Source organism: Thunnus albacares, chromosome 21 (assembly GCF_914725855.1).
Source record: "Thunnus albacares chromosome 21, fThuAlb1.1, whole genome shotgun sequence".
Classification (NCBI taxonomy): Eukaryota; Metazoa; Chordata; class Actinopteri; order Scombriformes; family Scombridae; genus Thunnus; species Thunnus albacares.
The window spans coordinates 15,730,942-15,758,371 of NC_058126.1; the positions used below are offsets into that span (position 1 = coordinate 15,730,942).

Genomic DNA, 27,430 nt, shown 5'->3' on the forward strand with positions numbered 1-27,430 from the left:
GTGTGTGGAGTGTAAAACAGTGTTACAGTGGTTGACACACACACAAACACACACTTTTTTTCTTTTTTTTTTTTTAGCCAGTGCTCTTTTTGAATTTGGTCGTGCTATTTTGTTGGGGAAACATGAGGTAACAGGGGTGGTTGAACAAGGGGACATCAGGACATCAGCCTCCAGAGGTATGAGTGGGTTTTTGGACTGGGGGGGTGGAGAGGGGGGGTTGTCATGGAATGGGACATAAGCCCGGGACAGGGAGGCCTAGAGCTGGTGTTGAGTGTTCAGCACACCTCCTTCCCTGCGGCGCCGGTGGACAGAATGTTAAGCTGGGTGAGCTGAGCCGAGTGTTCCTTGGCCTTGAGGCGCAGCGCCGCGATACTGGAGGCCCTGCGGTCTGCTGCGGCTGCAGAAGGGGCTGAAGAGGAAGAGGAAGGGTCGGGGAGGACGGGTCCCGCGTGGGAGGGATTCTCTACTGGAGGGGCGGGCTGACGAAGGAGAGCTGCAGCGGTGGAAGCACTGGTCAGAGGACCCATACTGGAGAAGAGCCTAGGAGAGAAAGGCAGACTTAACCATCTAACATTCATGGTTGCTAAAAACATGCGCCGAGTTTCATTTATTCAATCCGAAGTGGCACAGAAATCTCATTTTCACATCACCTCTCTTACATTAGAGAGCACTGTGACTCTAAATTGTCTGTGTTATAGCAGAAGAAGAAACGTTTCCTGCTAATTAAGATTTTGACTGTCCTTCACATGTATTTTATTTCCTTTTAGTTTCTTTAGTTGGGCGGTTTGTCTTAAAATGAATCTTAGATCTTTTAATGTCTTCTATTATCTGTCTATTAAATACTGACTTTCCGGAGATTAAAAAAAAAGATGAAATAGAGAGTAGAAGGTTAATAATACTCTATATTAGAGAAGAGGAAAGCAAATGAGAAGCTAATTGTGGCATGTGGAGTGTGCAGCATCACCCCTCCTCACAGCTTGTCTTGCAGGATCACACATTTGGTTAATTTATTAAGGCATTTGACAGTGATTACACACCACTGCGAATGGTTAACAGTATAACATATTTATAATCAGACTCCCTGAGATAAACAGTAACGCAGTGTGGCTGAGCGTTACTGTAACTATCAGTCATTAGTGTTGTATGATGGGTTGGTTTATTTTAAGCTCAGCTGCTGCATTTTTCCTGTACGTGTGCTCGACTGCAAAATTGTAGTAATTTACTGTAAAATACAGGGATAAATGTGACGTCCTACAGGTGCAGAGATTAGTGGGCTGTGGTGTAAATAAGTGTAATGAACAGGTCCACCGGAGGTCTGTGCATGGGTGCAGCTTACCTGCCAAAAGTGGGTCCAATGAAGGCAGGGTGGCGAAACATGGCGGCGGTGCCCAGGAAAGTGCCCAGGCCGAGCGGGGTGGCCAGGGGTGGGGCAGAGCCGTTGTGGGGCGGTGGGGCCAGGCCCGGGAAGGCGGCGGCCGCGGCGGCAGCAGCCGTCCAAGCGGACTCCAGGGCCGGGTGGGGGTGAGGAGGGAAAGGCCCCCCCTCCAGGTAGTGGCTGAGAGGGTGGCCTGCTGCCAAGGGGCCTGGGAAAGGCAGGCCCGACGGGTGGGCCTGCACCCCGGCCTTCTCACGCTTCCTCCACTTGGCCCTGCGGTTCTGAAACCACACCTGAGAGCAGACACACACACACACACACAGATTAATAGGAGCAGGGAAGTCCATCTCATTTCCTAAACTACTAGAAGACAGCAGGACATAAATCCTGCTTCCAAGTGATTTAAAGAGGCTGCATATTTTCTAAAAATAGGAAACACTGGTATCAACAGGCAACTTCTCCTATAAAGAGACTTTTCCTTCTGTCTTAATGACAAGAGGAGGGGATGCTCAGGTCACACATGTCAGCACAACTGTTCAGTTACGCAGGTTTTTTCTTGCAATAAATAATCAAAACTATAACTCCCAGTCCTGCTTACATTACAGCAATGATTCATGGTAATTAACATGACTAGACTTTTCAATGTTGCGTCAGTGTAGTCTAATAATTGTCTAGTTCAGGTGATGGCCAATAGGCGGAAAGTCAATGGTAATTACATGCAAGGTAAACCCTGCCGCTCATGGTCCCTTAAATCTACTTTCTGTCTAATTAAACCCCCGTCTCTGTGGAGGGGCTCCAGGGTGGGTGGAGGGGGGTGCGTGTGGGGGGGGGGGGGGAGATAATTAAGAGCGGTGTTAACAAAAGATCCAGAAAATTACCGCTGAACTGGCTCCAATAACAATTAATGCGCTTTAAATGAAATTCTTAGGAGATGTCGAACAAGTGACTTCCATCCAAGAGAGTATTTAACTTTCCCACGCATCCGCTGGTGCCCAGTTTGCACTGCAGAAGCACGGGGCTCTCACAATGAGCAAAATGTCAACATGAGCAAAGTGATTGAACGGGGCGAGCTTGAGCGACAGGGACTGTACACACACACATACACACACATTATTCCCAGAGGGCTGTTTAGCATTACACAGCCTCTCGGGAATTTATGAGTTTTTATCACCTCCTGATGGCGCCCGTTAAGTGATTTGTTCACCTACGGCCCCTAAAGAGACATCTGTTGTTTTACCGTCGGCCATAACCCCCTCGGAGCTTCCACCGTGTTTGAACTGTCTCTCTGGTTATGAGCCCGGGGTTTCGACATGCAAGCCACGCTTTGAGTGCAAAACGAGGAAGAGAGAGAGGGAGGGATGGAGAGGAGAGGAGAGTGGGATGGGAGGGGAGGAGGAGGAGGAGGAGGAAGGGGGGAGTTGGCTGGGGGGGGTGAGGGAGGGAGGGGGGGGGAACTGGGAGCAAACACCTTTAATGGTCTCTCATTCGCTCCCAAGTGCAAAGCATCGGATCAATGCAGGTCTATTGCAATCACATAATGGGAAATCAAATAGCATTATCCCTCCCCTCTTTCTCCCCCCTCCCTCCATCCCCTCTCTCTCTCTCTCTCTCTCTCTCACACACACACACACACATCCTTTTACTCTCTCTCTCTCACACACACACACACATATCTCGGCCCCTGTCTGTCCCCTCTGATGGGAATTCAAACACCATCTCATCCCAGGAATATAGACAGTGTTTGCTCCTGCGCTAAGTGAGCTTTTTATGAATCGCCAGCGTCGGCTTAATTGCCACTAAAACGTCCCCCATTCGCGTGTAATAACATTCAATAACAGGAAAGACCTTCCCTGCGCAGCGACTGGGGCCATTTAACACATTTTTACTGTAATAAATTACCGCCTCAAATTGGCCTGTAATCGTTGATCCTCAATCAGTGACGCATATCACCGGTTATTATCCAGCGCTGTGTACCGGGAACATTTTATAGAGGACATAAAACATTAAAGGATGTTCCCCCCCCCAACTCATATTTGATTTGTCGCAGGCTTCTCTTTTCAGATAAAGATAAACAGAGAGCCACTTACTTGAACACGGGCCTCGGTAAGATCCAGGCGCATTGCGAGCTCTTCTCTGAAAAGGATTTAAAAAAAAAAAAAAAAAAAGCAGAAAGAGGAAAGGAGAAAAAGCAGAGAGAGAGAGAGAGAGAAAAGATTCAAGGTTACAGGCCGTCGTTTGAAAGCAAAGTAGAATTGCTGTTTTGTCCCCTCCTGTTGTTCACTGTCAACAAAAGATGACCAAAATAGGCTTGATTTTTTTTTTCTCTCCTCCTGACTTGAACTGCAGAAAGACGCCATAGCCATATTCTATTTTCCCCTGTCACGGATGGGTAGAAATAGGCCTAGTGATTGTTAGATTTTCCTTAGCCCAGGCCTGTCAGTGTAACAACATAATGGCTGAAATAATGACATCTAAACTAGCCTGCCACAAAGCAATTGACGCTCCCTTCAGCTGCGAGATGGGTTTGCAGTGCAAATTAGACCTACAAGTCGCCTTAAAGTAAATCGATTGGAAAATATGAATAATCCCAATGGTTAAAAAAAATCGAAAATATAGGTTATTGTGTTTTGTTGTATCAGAAAAGCTTTTATTTGAAGCCTAAAATGTGAATGTATCAATTAACCAAATGTAGATTTTGCAGAAAATAGGTCTGATTTTTTTATAGGCCCTACTAAATAAAAGTCCTAATTATGTATTTTATAAAACGTGTTAATAGCATTTAAGCTTACACATAAACCTGCAGAAAATTGTGTGCGTGTGTGTGTGTGTGTGGCTGTGTATGTGTGTGTGCTTCCCACTGCATGTACACCTGTCCTTGGGCTTATGTTAGGCCCTGACTAATTTTTTTTTATTTATTTTTTTGGACACTGTATTCAATATCATGTCCAACAGGTAACCTGAGCTGCACCGGTTAATTATTTCTCCTGAGACTGACCTCGCTGTCATGTGTATCAACATGATATCTTACAGGTAACAAAACGTGCAGCCTTAGCAGCACTCACAGGCCTATTGTATGCAAGACACGGGTTTGGTGTTTGGGGTTTTTTTTATGAGGTGTGATCTACACAGTGTCCAGTAACAGGCTCGATTACAGACGTGTGCAATTACAGGGACTGCTTTTGCAAAATTGTATGGGGTACGAAAGTGTTTATTTAGAAGTAAATGCATTTAATTATCACCTTGAAGGCGAATTATTATTAGAGAACACGTTGCATGTTTGTGTCTTTGTGCGTCTTTCAAAGAATTTTGTTTATAACAGCCACATGTTATAAAAACACAATAATAATCATAACAATAATAATAAATTATTGTAAGAAACTGTTGTTGTAGAATAGTGTAATTATAGACTTTTTTATATGCATATAAATTAAAATTTGTAAGCCTATTTTTTCTCGTTTTATATGTAAACGTATATGATGCAGAATTGCTATAATGATGAGAATAAATTCTAATAATTATAATTTAAGCTGAGATGCAATTTTAGAATTTTAAAGCGATTTTTTCTAGACTTGATATGAGGAAATTTCTGCAAAAATTTTAATTACCTGGTGAAGACGTCGGGGTAGTGCGTCTTCTGGAAAGCCCTCTCCAGCTCCTCCAGCTGGTAACTGGTGAAGGTAGTCCTGTATCTTCTCTGCTTCCGTTTCATCATCCCTTCCTCCGAGTCACTGCCCGCCGACAGACACACGCTGTCCTCCCCGTCCCTCACGTCCCCATCCCCGGCGTTCAAGCTCTCCCTCTCCTCGTCCTTCGGGGACAGCGCGGCCGCGTCCCCGCAGCTTTCCTCCTCCTTCCCCGCGTCCTCCTCAAACTTCAACGGGCCGAGTTCCACCAGTCCCAGGCTGCTGTCCTCCGAGCCCTCACCGGGGCTCTGGTCGCCCTCTCCCCGGCTCAGCGACACGTTCTCCCTGTAGGACTTGTTGCGGCTGATGCTCACCTGCGGCGCCTGGGTGATTTTGAGGTTGTCGCTCGCTTGTTCCAGGAGGAGCCGCTCCCTGTCCAGCTTCTCTGCGTGGTCGTGAAGGTACTTCCCCCCCGGTCCGTAGAGCCGGCGGAGCTTGGGTGGCAGGTGCATGTCAGCGCTGAGAGTCAGGGGGTCTTTCGTCGACCCTGAAGAAGAAAGCGCGTCAAAGATGTTAAAATAATGGATAAGAATAAGACAAGCAGAGCCTCTAATAAACTTTATAGTTTTGCAGGCCTGTGAATAATTCTGTCAGACTTTACACCAGCTGTTTAGCCTTGGAAACATATTTATTAGCCAACTATTATGAAACCAAACCTCTTCTGGACGCATACTTTGAGCGTAAAATTAGCTTTTTTTTTAACACACGTCCATCCCCTATAATACTCCTAAATAAACAGCATATAGGCCTAACCACAGCGGCTGCTTCTTTTCAATAGTATTGTACCAGACAGACAGTCCAGCTCATAGGAAACTTACCGTCAGCCGTCTTGTCCAGCTCTCCTCTGCCGGGCAGACCCGTCAAACTTTGCGCCCCTATCAGTCTGACCTTACAGGGACTCCGGCGGCCCAGAATGCTGTCTATGCAGTAAGAGGAGAGCAACGTCGGGGATTTACTGCTCTTCCTCTCCCCCCGGTCGCGGAGATCTTCCTCAAACTGACCGCTCATGTCGACGCTTCGGTGTTCGTCTCGTCTCGGTAACGCCTGTCAGTCTCCCTCTCTCTCTCTCTCTCTTGCTCTCTCTCTCTCCCTCTCCCTCTCTCTCTCTCCCTCTCTCTCTCTCTCTCTCTCTCTCTCTCTCTCTCTCTCTCTCTCTCTCTCTCTCTCTCTCTCGAGGTCCGGTGCTCTCTGCTCGATCTTCTCCTCTCCTCTCAGGCCAGCGTGTCTGTTTGATCCGGGACCGCTCTCTCCTCCTCCTCCCCCTTTCTTTCTCTCTCTCTCTCTCTCTCTCTCTCTCTCTCTCTCTCTCTCCTCTGTCACTGCTCTGTCACTCTCTCAGCTAATGACAGACAGCGGTTTGGCTGCCTCGCGTTGCGCTCCGGTCTGCCAGGCGCTTCTCCGCTCCTGTAGGCTGTTATTGCGCGCCTGATTGGCTCGTATGTGTGTATGTGGGGTTAGAGACGGCGCGGAGCTGCTTTATATATTTTACGATTAAAGTTAATTTGAGGGGAAGGTAACAAAACCCGACATGGAGTTTTTTTACTCCGCGGAATGAACTCGGAAGATAACTTTGAAAACGCAGCTTTTCTTGCATGCTGGTTTGAATTTCGTTTTATTTATAAGGTCTGTGAACATGTTTAAAATTCTATGAGAGCGGCCGATAAAATATCTCTGCACTCAAGTGAAATTATTTAATAATAGATGGATGTTTTGGTAGAGTTTAGCATATTTGCAACCAAGCACAGGTGTGTTTTATAACATTAAGTGCAGCAATGTAACTAAGGTATTCAAAACACAATGGCACAGAAGACATTTCAAACATGCACAGTAAAGTATATTGTGTTCTGTAACTGCAGCCTAGTTGTCCTGTACATATTTGTGCAGCACTTTATATTACAGGGTTAACAGTTTTAATATTGTTCATAAACAACCAATCAATGCTTGATTTATTCCAAAAGGTGTTTTTAGCAGCTGATTTATGCAATTCTTTCTCTCATGAGGCCTGCTATGATTTTATGTTTTTATTACTTATTTTATTACTTCAACATTAGAAATATACATTAATAATAATAGAGGGCATAATAATAATAATAATAATAATAATAATAATAATAATAATAATAATAATAATAATAATAATAAGAGTGATAATATCACACATATATTTTATCTAGACAACCGGTTAAGCTGCAGTCTTTTCTTCCATACAGGCCACTGTCTTGAATCCTTGTGCCAAATGAAAAATAAATCTGGCACGGAGTTTGTGTTCAACCTCAGACAGCACCTGTGAAAGCCATGTCAGACTCTGACTCACATAAAAATGGAAATATCAATATTGGGATCCGAATTTTTCCCTAAATCTGTTCTAGGCTGCAGCTATTGAAACAAAGAAAAGAAAAACATAAATATTATTTGGATTATTATGGGCTTTTTTTTTTAAACATTTTTTTTTTATATATCTCATGAGCTCAACGTTGAACATAATTAAAGTAGCATTATCTATCTGTCTGTCTGTCTCTCCCTCTCCCTTCAATTGCCTGCTCTCTGCTGGAGTTGTGGATTGACTTAAAAAGTGAGGGTGGCGCGGCGGTGATGAGACGCCGCACGGGGAGCCAGGATAGCACGCAGGGACTCCGCTGTGGAGAGGGGGAGAGATGGAGAGATGGATCGAGAATGTAATTTTAAATGAAAGTCTATTTAACCCGCTGTGAATGGCATGACCCCTATCCTCGCCTCAGAGCCCATCACTGTTAAAAGGATCATTTTCAGAATTCAATCCAAAAACTTCAGCAAGCTGCAATTTACTCTCCCCTTCTCTCTCTCTCTCTCATTCTCCCTCTCTCTCCTCTTCCTCTCCGTTATGTATCTGCCCGGCTATAGAGCATTGCAGCAAACGAAAAATAACAATAAGATATATGTCCAGAAAATTGCACAAGTTATTCCTTTTTTTTTCTCCTTTTATCTATTTTTAAACGATCTATGTATGACTCTTCTGTGATTGCGCCATTGATCTTAAGTTTAGTTAAGGTGCAGGGCGCTTAGATTAAGTCAGTTTTCATGTTTTTTTTTTATTTAGGAGCCTCGAAAAAATCTTAACAACACATAAAAGCTGGAATTTATCTGCAGGAATAGCATTTAAGTACAGATTTAATCCCTTTTCTTACTTATGCAACCTCTCTGTGTAGCACATCTCCTCTATAATAAGGCCTATTAAGTATATGACATCAGACTATACCCTGAATCATAATTTTGTTTTGTTTCTGCCTTTATTTAAAAAAATAATTCTGCTCATGCTCACGTCTGCTGTCAGATCCAATCCATCCGCAACTTTTTTTGTGGTGTCATAAACTTCCGAGCTTGTTTATTTGCACGCAAATCAAAGTAATGAGTGTAATAACAATAGGCCTATAAAATGTTATGCCTTTTCCTGCGCGGTCACAAACAGACGTGCGTAATACAGACGGGTATTTAGAGTCGCTCTGTAATTTGGGGGCCACAATTTGATTCATTTATCCGCACACTGTTATTAACCCTGTGGAAAAAGAGATGTCAGCCGCCATTTCAGCCAGCAGGACATCCGCGCTTTGTTTAAATGCACTAATTACGCGCATACATTAGAGGGGGACGGAATAGCCTGAGCGCAATTTTCACATTTTCAATTTTCCGTCTCTTTGACGTGCAGGTGAAGAGAAGCGCCTTCCGTTTCAGCACCGCCTCCCCTGTATTTTCATAACATCCTAACTTGATAATATCCTGGGGAAACACCGGGTTGCATGCTTTTTTTTCTGTTCAGCTCAAACACTGCTGCTGTGCAGACCGTGGAAGGCCTAACCTCACTCCACGGAAAAACTGTGGTCGTCTACGTCATGCATTAATCTCTCAGGTGAGTCTGTGAATTAAAACCACGTTATGAGTGCATGTTTTAACATATTTCTCCTATATGATGCTGGCTTTACCTCTGCTTCATTTCAGTCTCATCCTCTCCAGGGAAGGGCAATGAAAGTGATACTAATGAAGTCCATCATACAGGGCCAGCAGGTTGAGCTTTGCCTTACGGGTCATTCAAATGGCGCCATCTCCTGGGTAGAACAGCAGACTGCTCTCACAGGTAAGACCCAGTTATAATGTAAAAGACAGAGCAGCTTCAATCCTACGGCATTTTTTTGCATTCATATAAGATTAAGTGTTTGCTCCAACTTGAAAACCAGCATGCATGGGAGACAAATATACATCTGCATATGTTAGGATTGCTTTTCTTATCTCATAAGTTTATCCTTAAGCAGCACGTGTAAACATTGGTCCCACGCACACACGCACCGGCTGGCTCGTGGCCTTGGCGACGACGACTCATCCTCCATCCGTCGTCGCGCTCTGACATAATTGGACACTTGCTCCGCTTGAGAGGCCAAGCAGGAAAAAGAAGGAAGGGAGGGAGAGAGAGAGAGAGAGAGAGAGGGAGAGAGAGAGTGAGTGTGTGTGTGTGTGTGTGTGTGTGTGTGTGTGTGTGTGTGTGTGTGTGTGCGTGTGTGTGTGTGTTGGGAGGGGAGGGAGGCTTTTAAGGCGCGCGTAAGCAAAGTTAATTAGCGGTTATTAACAGCCCGCATAATGAGAGCGAGAGGGAGTCAATTTAATGACTTTGTTAGCGCGAGTTCAGAGCGACAGGCGATGATCGAAACAACAAAGGCAAGCGCGCACGCAGCCATCATCCGTAATTTCCAGCGGTAATGCGGTCTGATCAGAAACAAAGGGTTCTAATTTCGTTCAACTGACTCGATAATTTGTCCTTATGTAAGGAAAATAATTGATGACTTAATGCTTCAACAGAAGTAGCTTTCTTTTTTGGGGGGGGTGGGGGGTTGTTTGCTGGAGAAGGTCGTAAGGAAATCAATTTTCAGGCCTATAATTATTTACATCATGAATTTAAAACGTGGACGTGTGCCTTTGCTCCCCGGTTAGTGTGCAGACGACTGAGAGTCTATTAGGAGGAGAGGAGAGAAGGAGTCTCTTCTCTCCTAATCTTATTCCCCCAAACAATTTGTGTATATGGCAACAAAATAAGTCATTTGCCTTACTGCCTTGAATGTAATATTGTAGATTTGTGGCATCATAACATACAGGAAATTGAAAAAATAAAGGTTTTCAAATGAAGAAAAATCAAATCAAAACATGAATTTGCACTTTTCCACAGACAGATCTTGGTGACATATGATACCTGACCATCACTTGGAGCTCAGCTGAACTGATGGCCCTCACGCTTACCTGAATGTAGCCACCAGGTTATTGTGGCTATACTGCATTGCAAAATTATCCGAGGCCTGCGCGCGTCTTTACGCATGATTTCATCATTCCACAGATGGGTTGAGTCGGAGGAAAGATGCGAGCGCCATTATCGATTGGGGGAACATGAGCCGCCTGCGGGCCACTCTTGGATTCATGGCGGGTGGATAGGTCACCCACAAGAGAGCGGCAATTTCACGGCCCCCATCGTCTCCACTGATTACTGCTTTGATCACAGGAATCAAGAGCCCGAGATTCTCGTAAACCTACTGCCGAGTCCAGGGGCTCGCGAGCTGAAGAGGTCATCATCATCATCATCATCATCATCATCATCATCATCATCATTCTCTGACACATCATCACCATAAGCGTATAGTCTTCATAACCATCGTCATCATCATCATCACTAGTTGACCACACCAACCTGGGGTGCCGTGTGTTTTCACAGCCGCGTTGCCCTTTTATTGATTGCGTGCCTTAATTTTAATTCGATTGCGCGAGTGTCAAAAATTCCGCAAGAATCATCCTAGTAATGAGATAATCAAAGTAATATATGCAAATCAGTTATGTTGCCAGCTTATCAAAACCAGAGTGCCCCCCCTTGAGTCTGAAGAAGTCCATTTATTCAGTTAGTGGCAATACCTTGCGCAAATGGCGCGATGCAAATGACAGTTGATTAGACTAAATTAAGAACCTCGTTTCTCCCTGACCTTGTCTGAGTTTTATGTAAATGCTTTTTTTCTTGCTGTAATGTGATAAAAAATGCATTTTACACCTTGGCCTTTATATATCTGAACAATATTTTCCATGAGCATGAAACAATGGTCAGCCCAAATAACTCACTGTGTCAACAGCTTGGATGATTCTCTAGCTGGCTGTACCTTTTCTATCTGTCTGTCTGTCTCTCACAAATCTCAGTATATCTTGACCCCGGTGCAACTCCCACAGTGACAGAAAGTGTGCCCTTATAACTTCCTTGCTGTGGGGGAGTGTGCCTTGAAGATAGACTAGGTGTGTGTGCCTTTGAGTGTGTGTCTGCATGTGTGTGTTTACACGATTATGTGTGCTCATGTGTGTACCATAACATATTGTCTTAGGGGACAGAGAGAGAGTGCAGTTGAGACTTCCTCTCTGTGGGGTGTGTGGGGCCTGTAGATGGGAAAGGAATAAATCCAATATAGATTGCAGGGCTGCGCTGCCTCCCGCTGGGGACTCTCAGACTTGCAGGCCAGGATCGAAGTGCTTTTCTCCCCCTAAATTGGCCTGAGAGGCCACAGGAGCAGCCAAGCTACACCCCCAACACTGGGACTACCTACGACCTAATGACGGTGCTGGGGACAGACACACATGCGTACACAGAGACAGAGATGAGTACGTGTGCACATACACACCAAAACTCGCACACAATCATTCCCAGATTGATATAACATCAGCCACACTCTTGCACCAGTCACTTGGACATGAAAACCACACAGATATAAACACACCCTCCTCGTTCTTGTGATGTTGAACACACTCATTCCTTGTCCAAAGACCATTCAACTCAAGTTTCCCTCTTCACACATCTCAGACCACCCCTCAAAACTACCTAGCTAAACTACAGATTTAGAGGAGGCATCCTCACTACCTGTCCACACACTCCAGAGGGAGGGGTGAATAGTATAACTGGCACCACACTAAGTGTCTGGACTGATACACACTCCTGCCCCTCGGTTCCCCTACAAGGAGAACGCCACCAGCACCTCAATGCCATTACGCTTCCTGCCAGAACATCCAGCTACTGTCATTTTGGTTCTGACCAGGGAGCTAATTCTATTTATGATGAGGTGCCTGATGTGTTGCTGTGTCGGGTCCAGAGACAGTGTGACAGAATATCCTATAGGCGGACATTTGTGGCTCAGTGTGCCTCATTACCTGCTCACAGGGCACTTTATGTTAACTAAAGCATGTCACTACAGTACATAGCTCATCTCACGAGGGTAACAGGTTGCAGAGGTGAATACAAAGATATAGAACCATGTATACATATTCACAACTCAGTGGTTGTTGTTTTTTTTTTTTGGATGCTTGCATGGTGTGAATGCTATATTACTGCAGCAGTTATGGTAAATGGCTGCTTATATAGCACTTTTATCCAAAGCGCTTTACAACGTTTCTGCTGCTCAGTCACCCATTCATGCACACACATACACACACACACACACACACACACACACCAATGGCGGCAAGTTGCCATGCTGGCGCAACAGTTAGGAGCAATTTGGGGTTCAGTATCTTGCCCAAGAACACTTCGACATGAGGACAGGGGGAGCCAGGGATCAAACCATCAACCTTCTGGTTAGTGGATGACCCGCACTACCTCCTGAGCCACTGCCGCCCTTGTTTAGCATCACCGCTACAGTTTAGCTTCAGTTTTTCCAACCAATATTGATCCTCCTATAATTTATGTATAATAAATATAGTTGAATTACCAACTTTTATAAACCGTTTTACAAAACCGTTCTTTTTAGTAGAAGAGGAAGTAGTAGGCTAGCTTCTTCTTTCAAATGTTACTTTAGCATTTAGCAAGGAAAGTGAGTGACCTACACTGTCCTACAAAAGCAGAAACTAAGCAGTGACATTAGGAAAAAATGGTTTTAAGTTTTCAGGCTGTCTGGCAAACTGTGTAACAGATGTATCACAGATGTGTAACTCCGCTTCTATATGCACCCTATCTTCACAGAATGCAGTATACAAACAATATGTGTTCTTTAGCCAATTTTGACGCCAACAAGCTAGTTAGCGTTAAAATTGGCAGAAAGAATGTTTTTTTTAAGATAATAAACTTTATTTTGATTATTTATTGTTATTTATCTCTATCAATAGAACAATTAATCAACAATTTAATACAATAATAGATTCAGAAGCTAGTGAGATGGAAGCTATTATGATTAGATTTAGCACCTAATTCATTTAGTTATGTAGAATAACAAAATGAAAGATCAAGGTTATGGTTCATCAGAACTGATATTTTCAAACTACAGGTAACTTTTAGGGAAAAAACTCAATAATTACATTTAGTTTTCGCATTAGCTAAGGCTAGCTGTGGCTATCTCTCCAGCTCGCTAACACTTGATATTGCTATCTTTAGCTACTTAATCAGTTGTCTTTCTGTAACAGAGTACAGCAAGTGCAACATAGATTACTAGATTGCTGGTTTACTTACTGTAAATTTAAAAAGTTGTTTTCCCTGGAATTATAAATGTCTTTTTATATGATAAAACAGATTCCAGCTGTAACCCATTTTCGACCAGATGTTGCTGCGTTTCTACTTGCAGAGCAATACACCCTTTTCTGTCCACATCTTCTCCTCCGCTACAGGTGTCATTCTGCTCTCTTACATTTTTAAGTCTTGTCTAATCACGCACCATTGGTGTTATTCATCCACTCATCTCCTTCTTGCTCCACTCCGACTCATCTTTTGTTGTACCATCTAACATCTTTTCTCTCCTTCCTTCTGTCTTCTCTGCTATTTTCCACTTTGCATTTTCTCCCTTTCATCTCTGTCACGCCTCTCTTGTCTCTTGACGCTGATACACCTTTCACCTTGTTGTCTTCAATCTTCCACTTGTGTCTTTGTCATGATGCATTTACATTGTGGTTTTTCCTCACATTAACCCAACTGTTTCTGACTATTTCCATGCCTTGTTTTGTTTAATAACTTGTCTTTGGCTGTGCAGGAGTTTGCTATTCATGTCCACACTATAAAGTAATTATAATTTAGCACATACACACAACAACAGAGAAAAATGCATACTAAATATCTTGTATGCAAAGACAAACACATACAGCATATAAACATAGGCCACAAACAGATACACAACAAAATCCTTTTGACATCAATAATTGGTAAATCCTCTGATTAACTTGTAAGAATTGTCCTTAGAGTGCTTAAGTAATTGTGTTTGTGTGTGTCCTTTTTTATTGCATGCACCCCCTCTCTTTAAAGCACATCTTTATAACCAAGCAATTCCAAAGCAATTTTCTCTGTGGGAGGAGAGTGTAATTTTCTATTCTGTGACACTGTGATGTGTAAGAAACTGGGAGCCGGCGCTAAAAGGCATCGGTAGTGTGTGTCTTGGTGTGGGTGTGAGCCGCTTTAATGGCCAACGTGGGGCGGGTGGTGGTGGTGGTGAGCGGGTGCATGTCAGGAAGGCCATCATTTAATGACTCCCAAATAGTGCCCTACTCGTTAGAGCTATCGTCCTGGAAACACGAGGCTTTGAACCAGGAGAGCGCCACACGCTGCAACAGTCTTTTATCTTCATATTAATCCATTTGCATAACATTACGGCGATGGATAGGATTCAGGAGATACTCAGCCTACTCAGGGAGAGACAGAGAGAGAGAGAGAGAGTAGGCACAGGAGACACAGAGAGGGTATACTACATGTCCTTGCAAATCTAATCAGCGTTAAATGGAGCTGTCAAATGTGTGTGTGTGTGGTAGTGGATGGCTCATGTCAGGAGTAATTTAACATTAAACTGCAATAGTGAGTAACAGGGCTGTAATTACAAAAATACAAGAATCCAAGCTATTTCTTGAGAATGTGACATCCAAATACAGCAGTTACCTAGCAGTGATACACAAGATGAGGCGAGGTGGGAAAAAAATTCAGATGTCATGCACATGTATGTCTTTCACAAAGTTAAGTTTCAATGTTTAAGGTGTAGTGAATACAAAAGAAGTAGCCAAGCCATTTTTAAAATTTTCTGATGTGGTTAAATGATGGTAAAATTTTGTGTGATATCAGCAGACTAACAAAAGGCTCTATTTCATGCTTTTTGTAGGTGCAACATATATAGTATCTGTACTATATAATGTGTTTTTATGCTTTGCTTTGTGTCTTTTGTATGTCTGACAGCTGCACAAAGAAGAATAAAGAGCAGACAAAAGAATCACATTACTGTAGAGAAACAAGAGCTGGGGAGTGTGTAAACCCACACTAATTAGTTGTTGCTACTTGCTACTGCCTGATTAATTTAATCAAAAGTGCACTTGATCTTTATATAACTAATAATATGCATGTAGTCAATAAATGATGACAAATTGGTAGATACAATGCACTGCACAAGCTCTGGTAGAAGTCTTTTTTAAAGAAATATTTCCTTTAACGGTTGACCTGCCTTTGAGAATCCCTCAATGATTTATGGATTATTTTAATGATACATCATCCATGCAAGGAATACTGAATGTATGGCATTGCATAAACTCCTATGCATGCTCAAAGCCTTAATACTAACATGATAAGATTCACAGTAATAGTATTGTCTTGGTCATGTTAAAGGAAACGCTTTTTCTCACTGCTCATGGTATCCAGCCATGCAGATAGTTTTGGTTTTATTGGCTGAGGATTAGAGCTGCAATGATTAGTCGATTAATCATTTAGTTGCCAACTATTAAAGTCCCCCTCCGCTCAAAAATATGTTAATCTTCTTGTTCCTACAGTTGGATGTTTGAGCTTCACTGTGCAGAATGATGTATGTGCAGAGTTTGACACTAGAAGGCTGTTTTCACATTCATCTGCTGAAAGTGGAAAGTTTCTCTGAGCTCATTGAAAGTCTTATTTTATGGGGCGGGCCTACGAGCAGGATTTGTGACGTCACAAATATTTTGGAGCCAGTCCTGGTTCAATATTCAATTTACACAAGTGTGATGTGGAAACTTGAAGACTCCAGTGCACAAACACTGAGAACTGACTTTACAGTGAAGTAGGAGACATCTTCTGCGAAGTAGTTAAACTTTTGAAATGAAATATATTTGCATATTCATTGACTCTGGAATTTTTAATGAGGGAGAAAGAATAGATGCCATTTTAAGGATTTTGACATGGTAATTATACTTTTTGGGGGAGGAAAAACCAAATCAGACATACAATATTGTTCCAAGAAGAATATTTTTATGTCATTATACATGTCTGGGGGAGATATTTAAATTAATTGCCAACTATTTTGATAATCAATTAATTGTTTTGGGTAATTTTTTAAGAAGAGGATGTTCACATTCTCTAATTTCAGCTTCTCAAATGTGAATATTTTCTGTTTTCTTTGGTCCTCTATGACAGTAAACTTAATATCTTTGGGTTGTAGACAAAACAAGACATTTGAAGATGTCACATTGGGCTCTGGAAAACAGTGATCAATAACGAAAATAATAATGTAATCAATAATTAAAATAATCATTGGTTGCAGCCCTATTGAGGTTTTGAGATATTAAAGGTAGAGATTCTCTTCACACTGAAATTTGCTAACTAATTGATGCAACATCAGGCAAACATCCATGTAAATAAAAAACAGGCTTTACAGACAAAATCACATGCATGATACAAAATATCACCGATAGTAATGTGTTATGTATAGAAAAAACAGCATAATGTCCTAAAGAAAGGACTATAGCACACAGATTGGATGTGCACTCTATTCATTTTTGTCTTTGAGACTTCTGCCATTACCCAAATACAGTGGAGGTGAATGGATTTCGGAATAGCTCGGCCAGTAACACCAAAATAATTTGCACTACTGCTTAGTGGGATAAAATGTTGTGTGTGTGTGTGTGTGTGTGTGTGTGTTAGGTGAAGTGACCCTTTAAAGGTCAAAGTATGGGGGGTGGGGGGTAAAACAGGGTATATATTGTAAGCAGGTGTGAAAGTGTGTGCACTTACATGTAGTATGAAAGGCTAAAAATGTCATCACATCACAGAATAAGCTTGTGACTGTCTGTGTGTGTGTGTGTGTTTGTGTGTGTGTGTGTGTGAGAGAGAGAGAGAGAGAGAGAGAGAGATTGCTTGTTTATGCATATGGGGATAGACTGTGCCAGGTGAGTGTACCATTTACCATCAAGCCATTGAGTTCAGCAGGCATCTAATAACAAAGCATTTATGGCCCACTTACGCATGCATAGATATAACTGTCAGTAGGAAACAACAGTCTCCTCTCCTCCGTCTCCAGCTATTCCTGCCTCTCTTAAAACGCACAGGCGCCATCCGGATTGGGCCCAAATACTCTAGAATTCTATCATCAGAATCGGGGATGAAATTAAAATCGCTCATTTTCTTTCTCCATACAAGGAGCAGATCAATTTCCGGAGACTGGGACGTGATATTTTCCTGCCATTGGGCTTTCTCGTCTCTGGCACAGCACCCTGACTGCCTGCCAGCGGGGGGCCCGGGCCCGACTGCACGCCTCGCCGGAGAACGGTTACTTCTGCCGCGGCGAGTTTATTTGCGCCTCGCTATGAGAATTGCCATCATTTACCCTTCCCCAACACCTCCCAAAAAGAAAAGAAATAGACAAGAGGGGAAGCGAGGCAAGACTGAGAAAGCCGAAATTGATTCTTTTTGATACATGCTGCATGGGGGACATTAGGTACCCCTCGTTTGACCATCTATTTCGAAAAATGAGCTGAATAAATTTTGCGTAAAGTAGCCTAATGTATTGGCCTTTTGGAGGCCTGGCTGTTGTTCATATCAAGAATCAGATGCTTGTTGCAGCATGCAGAGGTTATCCTATTGTGTAACGTTGGTTTTAAGAGAAGTAAATTAATCATGCAGCTGTAGAGGAATGATAACTCACTTTACATAAAGCGGTAACGCACCTTGTGTTAAGCGTGACAAAATTTAACGGCAAACTTGATGAACCGGCGGTGCGTCAAATCTGGAGTGATGGTGGCCCCAACGTTCAGGTTGCCTCCGTTGCAGTGTGAAGATGACTCAGATTAACAATATAGTAACGTAAAAAATACACTTTAAATGAAACTTAAAATTTGGCGATTTGGTGCCTTGATATTTGTTTTGCGTGACGTGAGGATGCGCATGACGGCATTCATTGCGCAAGCAGTCCGATATAAGGTCACCACAAGACCATGATTAAAAATCACCATACATCACAATACACCATGGCCTTATAATGTTTTCATTACTAATATAGCTATAAAAAGTTTTGATGTAATGTCTTTGTGAGGCTGCTCCTCTCTGGACTGATGTTTGTGTTGCCTCGCAAAGGTCATTTCAGGATTACAGCTTTCTGTGGCCTATGAGATGAAGCCCATCTTTGCCTCGCCTATTGATCTATGTCCTGTTTGTTACCTGCATGCACTGTGAGCTTTTAAATGTAGTCTTGTTTCTTGTTTGACTTGGCAGTCACGGACACGGTTCCTTGTTTGCGCACATTCTGGTCTCCGACCCTGTCCTTTGCTAGAGACCCCGCTGTTGCGTCACGGACCCAGTCAGGCTTAATTAAACCCATATTGAGAAAGAGTATAAATCCAACCCCCTTTACCACTCAGTCCATGCACCGGCATGCACGTCCTGCAGTGGATTTTGGTCGAAGGGAATGTTTTAAGGGTCAGGAAAGAAGAGCTTGAAGTTAATTTGTAACCTCTGAAAGACTTTCAACAGCCTTAAGTTATAACAGACAGCAGAATGGCTGGACTCAAGGTAAGACAGCATTTATTTATTCAAAACTATTGCATATAATAGAAATGTTTGTTCACCAGTGCTTACATGCACTGCACTTCAAAGTTTCAGAGACACATTGTAGCTACATAACCTGCAAACACACTGCTATTATTTAGTAAATAAAGGAAATGTGCGCCTCAGTTATTGATCTATGGGCTTTACATTCTGCATCAGAAATATACAAAGTTAAACTGTGCGTTGATACATCATATCTACAACAGAAGTAGACCGGCTGACTGAAGGGCGGCGTTGCCTTCGACCAATCAGAGTGCTGCATTCAGCAGCTGCCCAGATGTGGTCTTCGCATAACAATAATATTCCAGTGGAAAAGCTTCATTTCAATAGAAAAAAGTTTGAAAAAACTTTTTACATTAATATATATTTGCAATGTCCGCTAAAAGTGAGATATAATCCGTCCGGTTTTCTTTCTGTTTGCAGATATTTTTTCCCGGTTTGTTTTCATGAATACTAATTCATATAACAGCTGGAAACAACTGCCAAAATAATTGAGAATAAGTGGAATTTGTCTCAGTCCTTTAGCCAAAACTCAGTTAAATCACTCAAAGTAATTTTAAGTATGAACGTGATTTAATGACTATGATACTTTATGACGCATGATCCACATAATGTAAAAGTTGTGCCAAAAGTAGCGTTTTTGATCGTCCTGCCACTCTGACACAGAATAAACGCACTATATAAATGGAATAAAATCCTACTTTACATAACAGTCTTTCATTGGGGACACACTGGAGCCTCCAAAACGCTTTACGCACGCACTTTGGGCACGTGAACGCGCACATATGGAAACCATCCATGTCTGTGTGTGCGTTTTCTGCAGACTAACAATGACTCAGCAAGACTTTCACTTTACATTGTGCCAAGTTTCTGTGGCAGGGGAGACATGGGTGCTGGTAACCAGTGCCAGTGCAGAGGGATAGTGGAGTGATAATCCTATCATAATTGAAATATTGATCAAAAAGTACTCCAGGGGAGGTTAGTGTAATTAGTCTGTTTCTGTAACAGAATAACACCAACTAATGGATGACTGCGAGGGGGGAAATTTGGCATAACTGCAGTTTGTTGTATCATGAATCTAAAGTGAATCAATATGACAACAATTAACAAAAAGACAAGCCTTAATGACAAGCCTTCAAATTTAATTATAACCAGCATGAACACATTTATCCTGCATTACAATGAAGCCACATGTTGCTTACCTTTGTATTTTTAACATTTTTCAGTCTAACTTGCCTTAACTTGAGTGTCTCTTTCAGTATATGAGTGGTTTTGGGAATGAGTTCTCGTCTGAAGACCCCCGCTGTCCTGGATCCTTACCTGAGGGACAGGTAGAATACACTAAAAAACACACATTTTGGGGACATTTTGGCCTTCATTCATTCAACCATTTACTCATTCATTTTTCTAAATTTTGGGCTTAAGTGAATTGCATGAATACTCAATGTGACACAGTGGGAGTTAGGAGGAGTTGTGAATGTCTGAACACACTGCATTATGTTTCTACAGAACAGTCCTCAGGTGTGTCCATATGGCCTGTATGCGGAGCAGCTCTCTGGCTCTGCCTTCACCTGCCCACGGTCAACCAATATGAGGAGGTGTCCATCTCTTTCTCACACTTTATTCATCATTATCAAATGGATGTTAGACGTCATGAATAACTAAACGCTGATTCTTTCTCTTGTTTCCAGCTGGTTTTACCGCATACTGCCGTCTGTCAAACATAAGCCTTTTACCGCAATGCCCTGTGGGAATCTTACAGAGAACTGGAACGAAGTGGAGCCTGATCCTAACCAGGTATGTAAAGGCTCAACAGGAAGAGTCGCTGCTCATTTTGTCTTTGCCTCAAGTAGTGAAACTGGTGTTGAAATCTTGTTAAAGCCCCTGAAAACTTCCTACTCCTCCTGGTGTCTGCATTCAAAGAAAATACATGTAATCAACAATGTTTGGACAGCATAAAATGTAGTTATCACCAGTACATCCTGTACATCCTTAAATTACATCAAAACCATACATATAGAAAATATTAATATAGAGCAATTATGGGTAAAACAAAATAGCAATAATAATCTTGGTTCTTTTTAACATCTATACTGCAAAGCAATTGCCAGCATGTCCTTAATAACCTCTTTAGTTGTTTCTTAAATTATTGTGTATGTGTTGTTATTATATATTCTTCTGATATAAAGCATAGCAACTGTTCCAGTGAGATATGGCTCTATACATTATGGGTTTTTTTTCACTGCATCAGTCTTCGGTTGGGGTGGCATAATGTGACCTGTCTTCACCTACTTTGTTTGATAATTACGTTTAATTCCAGAAAATAACATTTTCAAATACATACATTATTATTAAATTATTATGTTCCTAAACTAAGTTAATTTGCAGCCATGTAAGATTAGCATGATCTATACTTGCTCTTACTGAGCAGTGAAGTGCTGTTCACGACTAAATAAGCATCAGTGTTAAAGTTCAGAAAAAAAAATACAATTAGTTATTATATTTGTATATTTAAAGAAGATTTTAAAGGAAATGGTTCAGTTTCTTAAATACACTTTCAAGCTAAGACAAGCTACAGCTAGCAGCAAGAAATAAACTGACACATTAACACCATAAAACCAGATGCTTTTACATTTTGAACAAATTCAAGACATAACATGCTAATTAGTGAGCTTTAGAGGCAGATTGTATCACCTTTAGACAGAGCCAAGCTAGCTATTTCCTCTTGTTTCCAGCATTTGTGCTAAGCTAAGCTAGCCGGCTGCTGGCTACATCACAATAAGTACAGAAATCGTGTAAAATAACGAAAGGAGCTCTAAATTTGGCAGAAAATTGCGTGTTCATGTAAGATCCCATCTCTCATATTAAGAGGCTAAATAAAACTATGGTTTTTAGTCTTTCTCTGCATTAAAGATATTGAGATGAGTTCCTTTTAAATGCTCTGTATTTACTAAACAAGAAGATTCTGACACTGAGGTTTCTCTCACAGCTGCGATGGATGCCATTCACCATTCCCAAATCTACAGTGAAAAAAGTGGACTTTGTGGCTGTGAGTATAACTCTTTAAAAAAAACATGATTTTTTTTAAATCAAGGTTCTCAGTTCATTGATTGGGATTGTGACTGTCTGGATCTTGCAGGGTTTGCATACTGTCTGTGGTGCTGGGGATGCCAAATCCCGGAACGGCATTGGCATCCACATGTACACCTGCAACACCTCCATGGTTGACAGGTGAGTATGTATTTGTGTGCAAATGCGTCCCATCATGTAACAAATAGATTTTCATATATCAAGCAGCTACAAAATCCTTGGTTACGTTTGACAATCATTTCTAAGCTCTTCCTTTTTTCTCTGTTCAAGGTGCTTCAACAACTCAGATGGAGACTTTCTGATTGGTGAGGAAAAGGGCTGTTGATGTTTTCACTGTCATCTATCACAGGAACAATGATAGCTCAATCCTCGGTCCTTCTTTCCCCTCAAATTTTCTTTTCCCTGTTTATCTTTTTTGTCTGTTTGTCTCTCTAGTCCCCCAGCAGGGTGAGATCTTGATCACCACAGAGTTTGGGAAGATGATGGTCGAGCCGAACGAGATCTGTGTCATCCAGGTGAGGTCTATGTTTTTCATCTCCACAGTTTCCCCAGAAATCTGCCATTGTGTCTGCAGCCCACCCACACTTACCATATTTAGAAAGACATCTTTTGGTACTTTTCAAAAGTGACCTTAGAAATACAGTGGAAAGAGGTTTGAGCTTCAGAAAGTGTGACGACCAGGATATGCGACTGCAGCACGCGTATCATCCCAAACACATTACTGCCCTCAGCATCATTACACCCTACAATTAATACATAACAGCTCTAACTTTCCTCTCACCACCACTTCTCATGTGTTTTCTCCAGCAAGGAATGCGCTTCAGCGTGGATGTGTTTGGAGAAAGCAGAGGCTACATACTGGAGGTGTATGGAGCACATTTTGAGCTCCCTGACCTGGGACCCATAGGTGTGTGTTTGTATGACATTTGTGAGTGTATAGAGTGTGAGTGTATATAAGTGTATGCTCATCCTTCCTTGAAATCTGCACACCAACCTTTTTATGTCTGTTTCTCACAACCTCCTCTTGTTCACAACTTTCTCCCCAAATCTGTCAGATTTTTAGCCATCATGGCTAGGTCTCTGGGCCATATTTGGATAGATAGCTAGGAAATTTTGGTGGTTCCCAGATTATGAATCCTAATGACTTTAAAGATCTACTGACTTTTCATTTAGCTCGTTATACTTCTAAGTAGCCTCAGCTATACTTTGTGTTTAGTGCTAATTGTTAGGATTGATATTTTTTTTGTGTGTGTATGACTATGTGTGTATGTTTTGCAGGAGCCAACGGTCTGGCCAACCCTAGAGATTTCCTGTGTCCAGTTGCATGGTATGAGGACCGCAAAGTGGCCACAGGTTACACCATCATCAACAAGTACCAAGGAAAGCTCTTCGCCTGCCAACAGGTGTTTTGTTTTTTTGTGACATTTCAGTTTGTGTGTGTCCTTGCACTCACACACATACACAGACACTGTATGACAGAGCCCCACACATATGGCATATTTGCCCTATTACCCTATTTAGGGTTGTGTTCACTTCAGTAAACACCATCGAACCGCAACAATGACTAACAGGAAACGGTCCAAGTGAAGCATATGATCCATTAGCCGCTCCTGCCGATTGAATTGCCATCCCTGATGATTTAATATCGAAGCGTTAGTTGTTCCATTCAGCAGGTTTCCGCCTCGACTCCCTTATGAGTCTTAATCACTCATAATTAGTTAAGGCATTCTGGAGTTACAGACAGCGTACCTGTGAAGCTTTGCTTTGTAGGAAAAAACCTTTCCCAAGTTAAGCATTAATTTCAGCATATTTCACTCAGAGAATGATCCTCCCCCTCCTGAAATGTCCTGTTGGGCACATAATTGGATCGACACATAATGTCTGACAGGAGGTTTTTTTTCTGAGACAGGGAGGAGGTAGGAGGAGAGGTTTGTCAGGGGCGGGGGTTGGGGGGGTTGTAACCGTGGAAACCATGTCAGACCACACTATTATTATTCATCGTAGGAAGTACACAAGGGCAAGATACTGTCTTTTTTGAAGCAAAACAAACATTTTCCATCTCTCTCGCTGCCTGTTATGCACTGGGGGTCAGAGGTGGAGGCTGCTGGCTGCACCTGACACTCTTTTCCTGGTGTCCACCCTTCCCCGAGCCTGGAGGGTGAGGCTACAGGGGTAAGAAAATAAGGTGGGGGCCTCATCTCAGGGAAGATGCTGCTGCTCCCGTCTGGTCCTGCTGTTTTGTTCCCCCGCAGAGCGCTGAAATTGCTCAAATTAACTTATTATTTGCTTGACTGGGCCAATATGTTTGTGTTTTGTGTGCATGTGTGTGCAAGTGCTTGCTCTCTTCCATTTTTCCCTTCATTTTAATCGAATGTAGTGTAGTGGAGTTACCACAGATGAATGTCCAAGTGATTACCTGTGCTAGGCTCTCCAAACACCTTTTTTTGTAAGGCAACTACTGTACATTGTGTGTGTGTGATTAAGGTTTTTTGGTGTGTATTAGTTATGTAATGTGCATGAATTCACTTATGCACATTTCTGTGTATGCATATGTATGTCTAAGGTTTTATTGTTGGTGTGTATTAGCTTCTCAGAGTGTGGAAGCGTACGTGAGCATGTGTGTGTAAGGAGCACGGAGGTCACTCAAAAGGCAGCTTGAGTTGTAATGAACTATATTGATTTTAGAGCTGCTGTTGAATGTCTTTTTCGCAGTGACATTATCAGAAAAGAGAAACTATATAAAATTGCTGTGGTTTTAACAATCAAGATAAAGAAATATCTCTGCACCCACTGTTACTGCTGCTCCCCACCCCCCTCCCCAATAACTGTGCCGCCGTGAGCGTCAAAATGCTCAAAGTTTGGGAAAGTTTGATTGTGAAGCCAATTACTCCATAATACCTGGAGCCTTGTATCACAAAGAACAGGGGGAATGAAAGAGAAGAAAGAATGAAAGAAGCACACCCTCTTTCACAATCAACCCTTTTCATTATGACCAATTTTTTTTTCTTTATGTCAAGCAGTACTCTCTCTGGGAATTTAAGATTACAAAGACATTATTCATTGTTCCTTTTTCCCTGTGAAAAGCTCAATTTAAAGTCTTTTGTGTTTGTTGCTTGGGTAGACTCGTCTTATTTGTTTCGTTCTGTGTGTTCACTGCACGTAGGATTTCTCGCCATTCAATGTGGTAGCCTGGCACGGGAACTACACACCTTACAAATACAACCTGAAGAACTTCATGGTTATCAACTGTGTGGCCTTCGACCATGCGGTGAGAGTCATGTGTTTTTCTTCTTTTTACTACAATTGCATGTTTGAGCTTCACTGTGCAGAATGATGTATTTGCATGAGTTTGACACTTGAAGGCTGATTTTTGACATCACAAATAGTGTGGAAGTCATTCCCGGTCCAGTATGCAACTTACACAAATGTGATATAGAAACTTGAAGCCTCCAGTGCACAAACACTGAGAATGAACTTTACAGTGAAGTAGGAGACATCTTGCGTCCAACAGTTAAGCTTTTTAAATTAAAAATATTTGCATACTTATAGATTCTGCATTTTTCAATGAGGGAGAAGCAGTAGATGTCATTTAAAGTAATTTTAACATGGAAACTGAACATTTTTTGTGGACAAAACATGTCAGACACAATTTATTACTTCAGAAATGTTTTATGTCTTGTTTGGAAGGGATCTTTAAGGACACAGATGCACTCACTGTACTTTCTAACATACATATACATACATACATATAGAAAATTCAGGAATGCATTGCCCTTGCATGTCCCATATTGTCCTGTTTATGATTTTCTACAGGATCCATCTATCTTTACTGTGTTGACTGCCAAATCCACACGACCAGGCGTAGCCATTGCTGACTTTGTCATCTTCCCCCCGCGGTGGGGTGTGGCTGACAACACCTTCCGTCCACCATATTATCACCGTAAGACCACCATAACACACGTGTTTATATAAGATTTTTTTTTTTTTAAAAAGACAAGTAGAAGGTAAGGTCAAAACACATAATTTCTGGCAGGTGTTGAAAGTTTTTAAGACATAGAGTTGCTATATCTATGCCATTTTCCTATGAATTTGAATGGAAATGGAAAATTTTGTGTTCTGATGAACGAAACAAACCAGCCACAAGCTAACATGTACATTTACCCAGCCAGTGTCAAGACAGTAGGTGATAACAATCCACCTGCTGTACCTTTTGTCTGTTCTCACCACAGACCTGTAAGGCCACCTAGTGGAAGTCAATGTCACACATCTTTCTTCAGCTTGTTTTTTAAGCCAACTGTACCCTCTGTAGTGCTGTGTTACAGCTCCTCCTGCTGGTGTTTGTAGGTAACTGTATGAGTGAGTTCATGGGTCTGATCAAAGGCCACTATGAGGCCAAAGAGGAGGGTTTCCAGCCTGGAGGGGGCAGCCTCCACAGCATGATGACCCCACACGGCCCGGACGCTGAATGCTTTGAGAAGAACAGCACTGCTGAGCTCATACCTGAGAGGGTGGCTGAGGGAACCATGGTAAAAAATATATATATACACACCATCAAGGTCAACTAGAGAAGCAAGATTAACAGGCCACCACAAAGAGTTTTTATTTTACTGTGTAAACACTGAGTGATTATTGTGTCTTTTCCTTCCAGGCATTCATGTTCGAGTCATCCTTCAGTATGGCTGTGACCAAGTGGGGTCTGGAGACATGTCAGAAGCTTGACAAAAGCTACTACCAATGCTGGGAACCTCTTCGCAGCCACTTTAATCCTAACTGGAAACCCAGCAAACAATAGAAAAAACAAATGACTCAGAAGAAAGCGGGTAACAAATAAAGTTAAAGATAAAAATCCTATTTTCACTTTATTACATGTAACCAACAGCATATCTGGTCTGTTTATGAAAATACAGAAGGGAAAAAAAAGTCATTTTATGCAGATCACTGAGATTGGAGTTGTACTATAATATTAACACTAAAAATCACATCTAGGCTACATAAATAATGTACCCTTAACTGTAAAGGTCCGTCATGTAGAACATGCACGTTGTGGGTATCTCCTTCTTTACTCTAACTGTTAAAAGATTAAAGGCATCATGAAATGGACTCTTTAATTTCCTGGAAAACTGAATCTTCAAAGTTTTTAGAGAAGACATAAAACACTCTTCCTCCTACAAATTAAAAAGGAAATTCATGAGCACAAGTTCACACTTCACTACACTCATAGGCTTTGCCAATACAGCTGTCTTGGTCTGGTCTGACCAGTAGGCTTGTGGCAGCTAATGTTAGCAACCATTGGATATATTCCTGTAGAACAGGAGTCATTTCATTGACTTGAATACTTTTCTCGATTTACCATCATCCCAAAATGTTTCACTTGTGGCCCGAGTAATTGCCGTTTAGTAAAAATGACAGTCTTGCTTTAAATGGTGACATCATCCTGCACTTGTTGGTGTGAACACAATTTATCCAATAAAGCTATTGCAATTTTAAGGAAGTGAT

General features: G+C 42.0%; 2 protein-coding genes across 2 annotated transcripts; one reads left to right on the forward strand and one right to left on the reverse strand.

Annotated features, from left to right (window-relative positions):
• Positions 1 to 203: 203 nt before the first annotated feature.
• On the reverse strand, positions 204 to 7,045 carry arxa (aristaless related homeobox a). Its single transcript, XM_044340352.1, has 5 exons — positions 5,877 to 7,045; positions 4,981 to 5,545; positions 3,463 to 3,508; positions 1,337 to 1,668; positions 204 to 540 (listed from the first exon to the last, which is right to left on the reverse strand). The coding sequence occupies exons 1-5, from the start codon at positions 6,064 to 6,066 to the stop codon at positions 276 to 278; spliced, it is 1,398 nt and encodes a 465-aa protein (XP_044196287.1). The 5' UTR covers positions 6,067 to 7,045; the 3' UTR covers positions 204 to 275.
• Positions 7,046 to 16,421: 9,376 nt separating this feature from the next.
• Positions 16,422 to 27,425, forward strand: hgd (homogentisate 1,2-dioxygenase). Its single transcript, XM_044340113.1, has 14 exons — positions 16,422 to 18,808; positions 20,104 to 20,175; positions 20,354 to 20,442; positions 20,536 to 20,641; positions 21,834 to 21,893; positions 21,984 to 22,075; positions 22,205 to 22,239; positions 22,370 to 22,449; positions 22,742 to 22,841; positions 23,213 to 23,337; positions 25,098 to 25,202; positions 25,748 to 25,874; positions 26,279 to 26,460; positions 26,583 to 27,425. The coding sequence occupies exons 1-14, from the start codon at positions 18,794 to 18,796 to the stop codon at positions 26,724 to 26,726; spliced, it is 1,332 nt and encodes a 443-aa protein (XP_044196048.1). The 5' UTR covers positions 16,422 to 18,793; the 3' UTR covers positions 26,727 to 27,425.
• The last annotated feature ends 5 nt before the right edge of the window (positions 27,426 to 27,430 follow it).

What these genes read in the sequence shown, in the direction of transcription:
- arxa (XM_044340352.1), bottom strand. Translation starts at nt 6,066, where the DNA reads ATGAGCGGTCAGTTTGAGGAAGATCTCCGCGACCGGGGGGAGAGGAAG. An exon ending in GCTGGACAAGACGGCTGACG is followed by an intron (nt 5,546 to 5,876) that starts GTAAGTTTCCTA and finishes TTTCTTCTTCAG; the next exon opens with GGTCGACGAAAGACCCCCTG. An exon ending in ATTGGACCCACTTTTGGCAG is followed by an intron (nt 541 to 1,336) that starts GTAAGCTGCACC and finishes TTTCTCTCCTAG; the next exon opens with GCTCTTCTCCAGTATGGGTC.
- hgd (XM_044340113.1), top strand. An exon ending in GTGTGGCCTTCGACCATGCG is followed by an intron (nt 25,203 to 25,747) that starts GTGAGAGTCATG and finishes GATTTTCTACAG; the next exon opens with GATCCATCTATCTTTACTGT. An exon ending in CCGTCCACCATATTATCACC is followed by an intron (nt 25,875 to 26,278) that starts GTAAGACCACCA and finishes TGGTGTTTGTAG; the next exon opens with GTAACTGTATGAGTGAGTTC.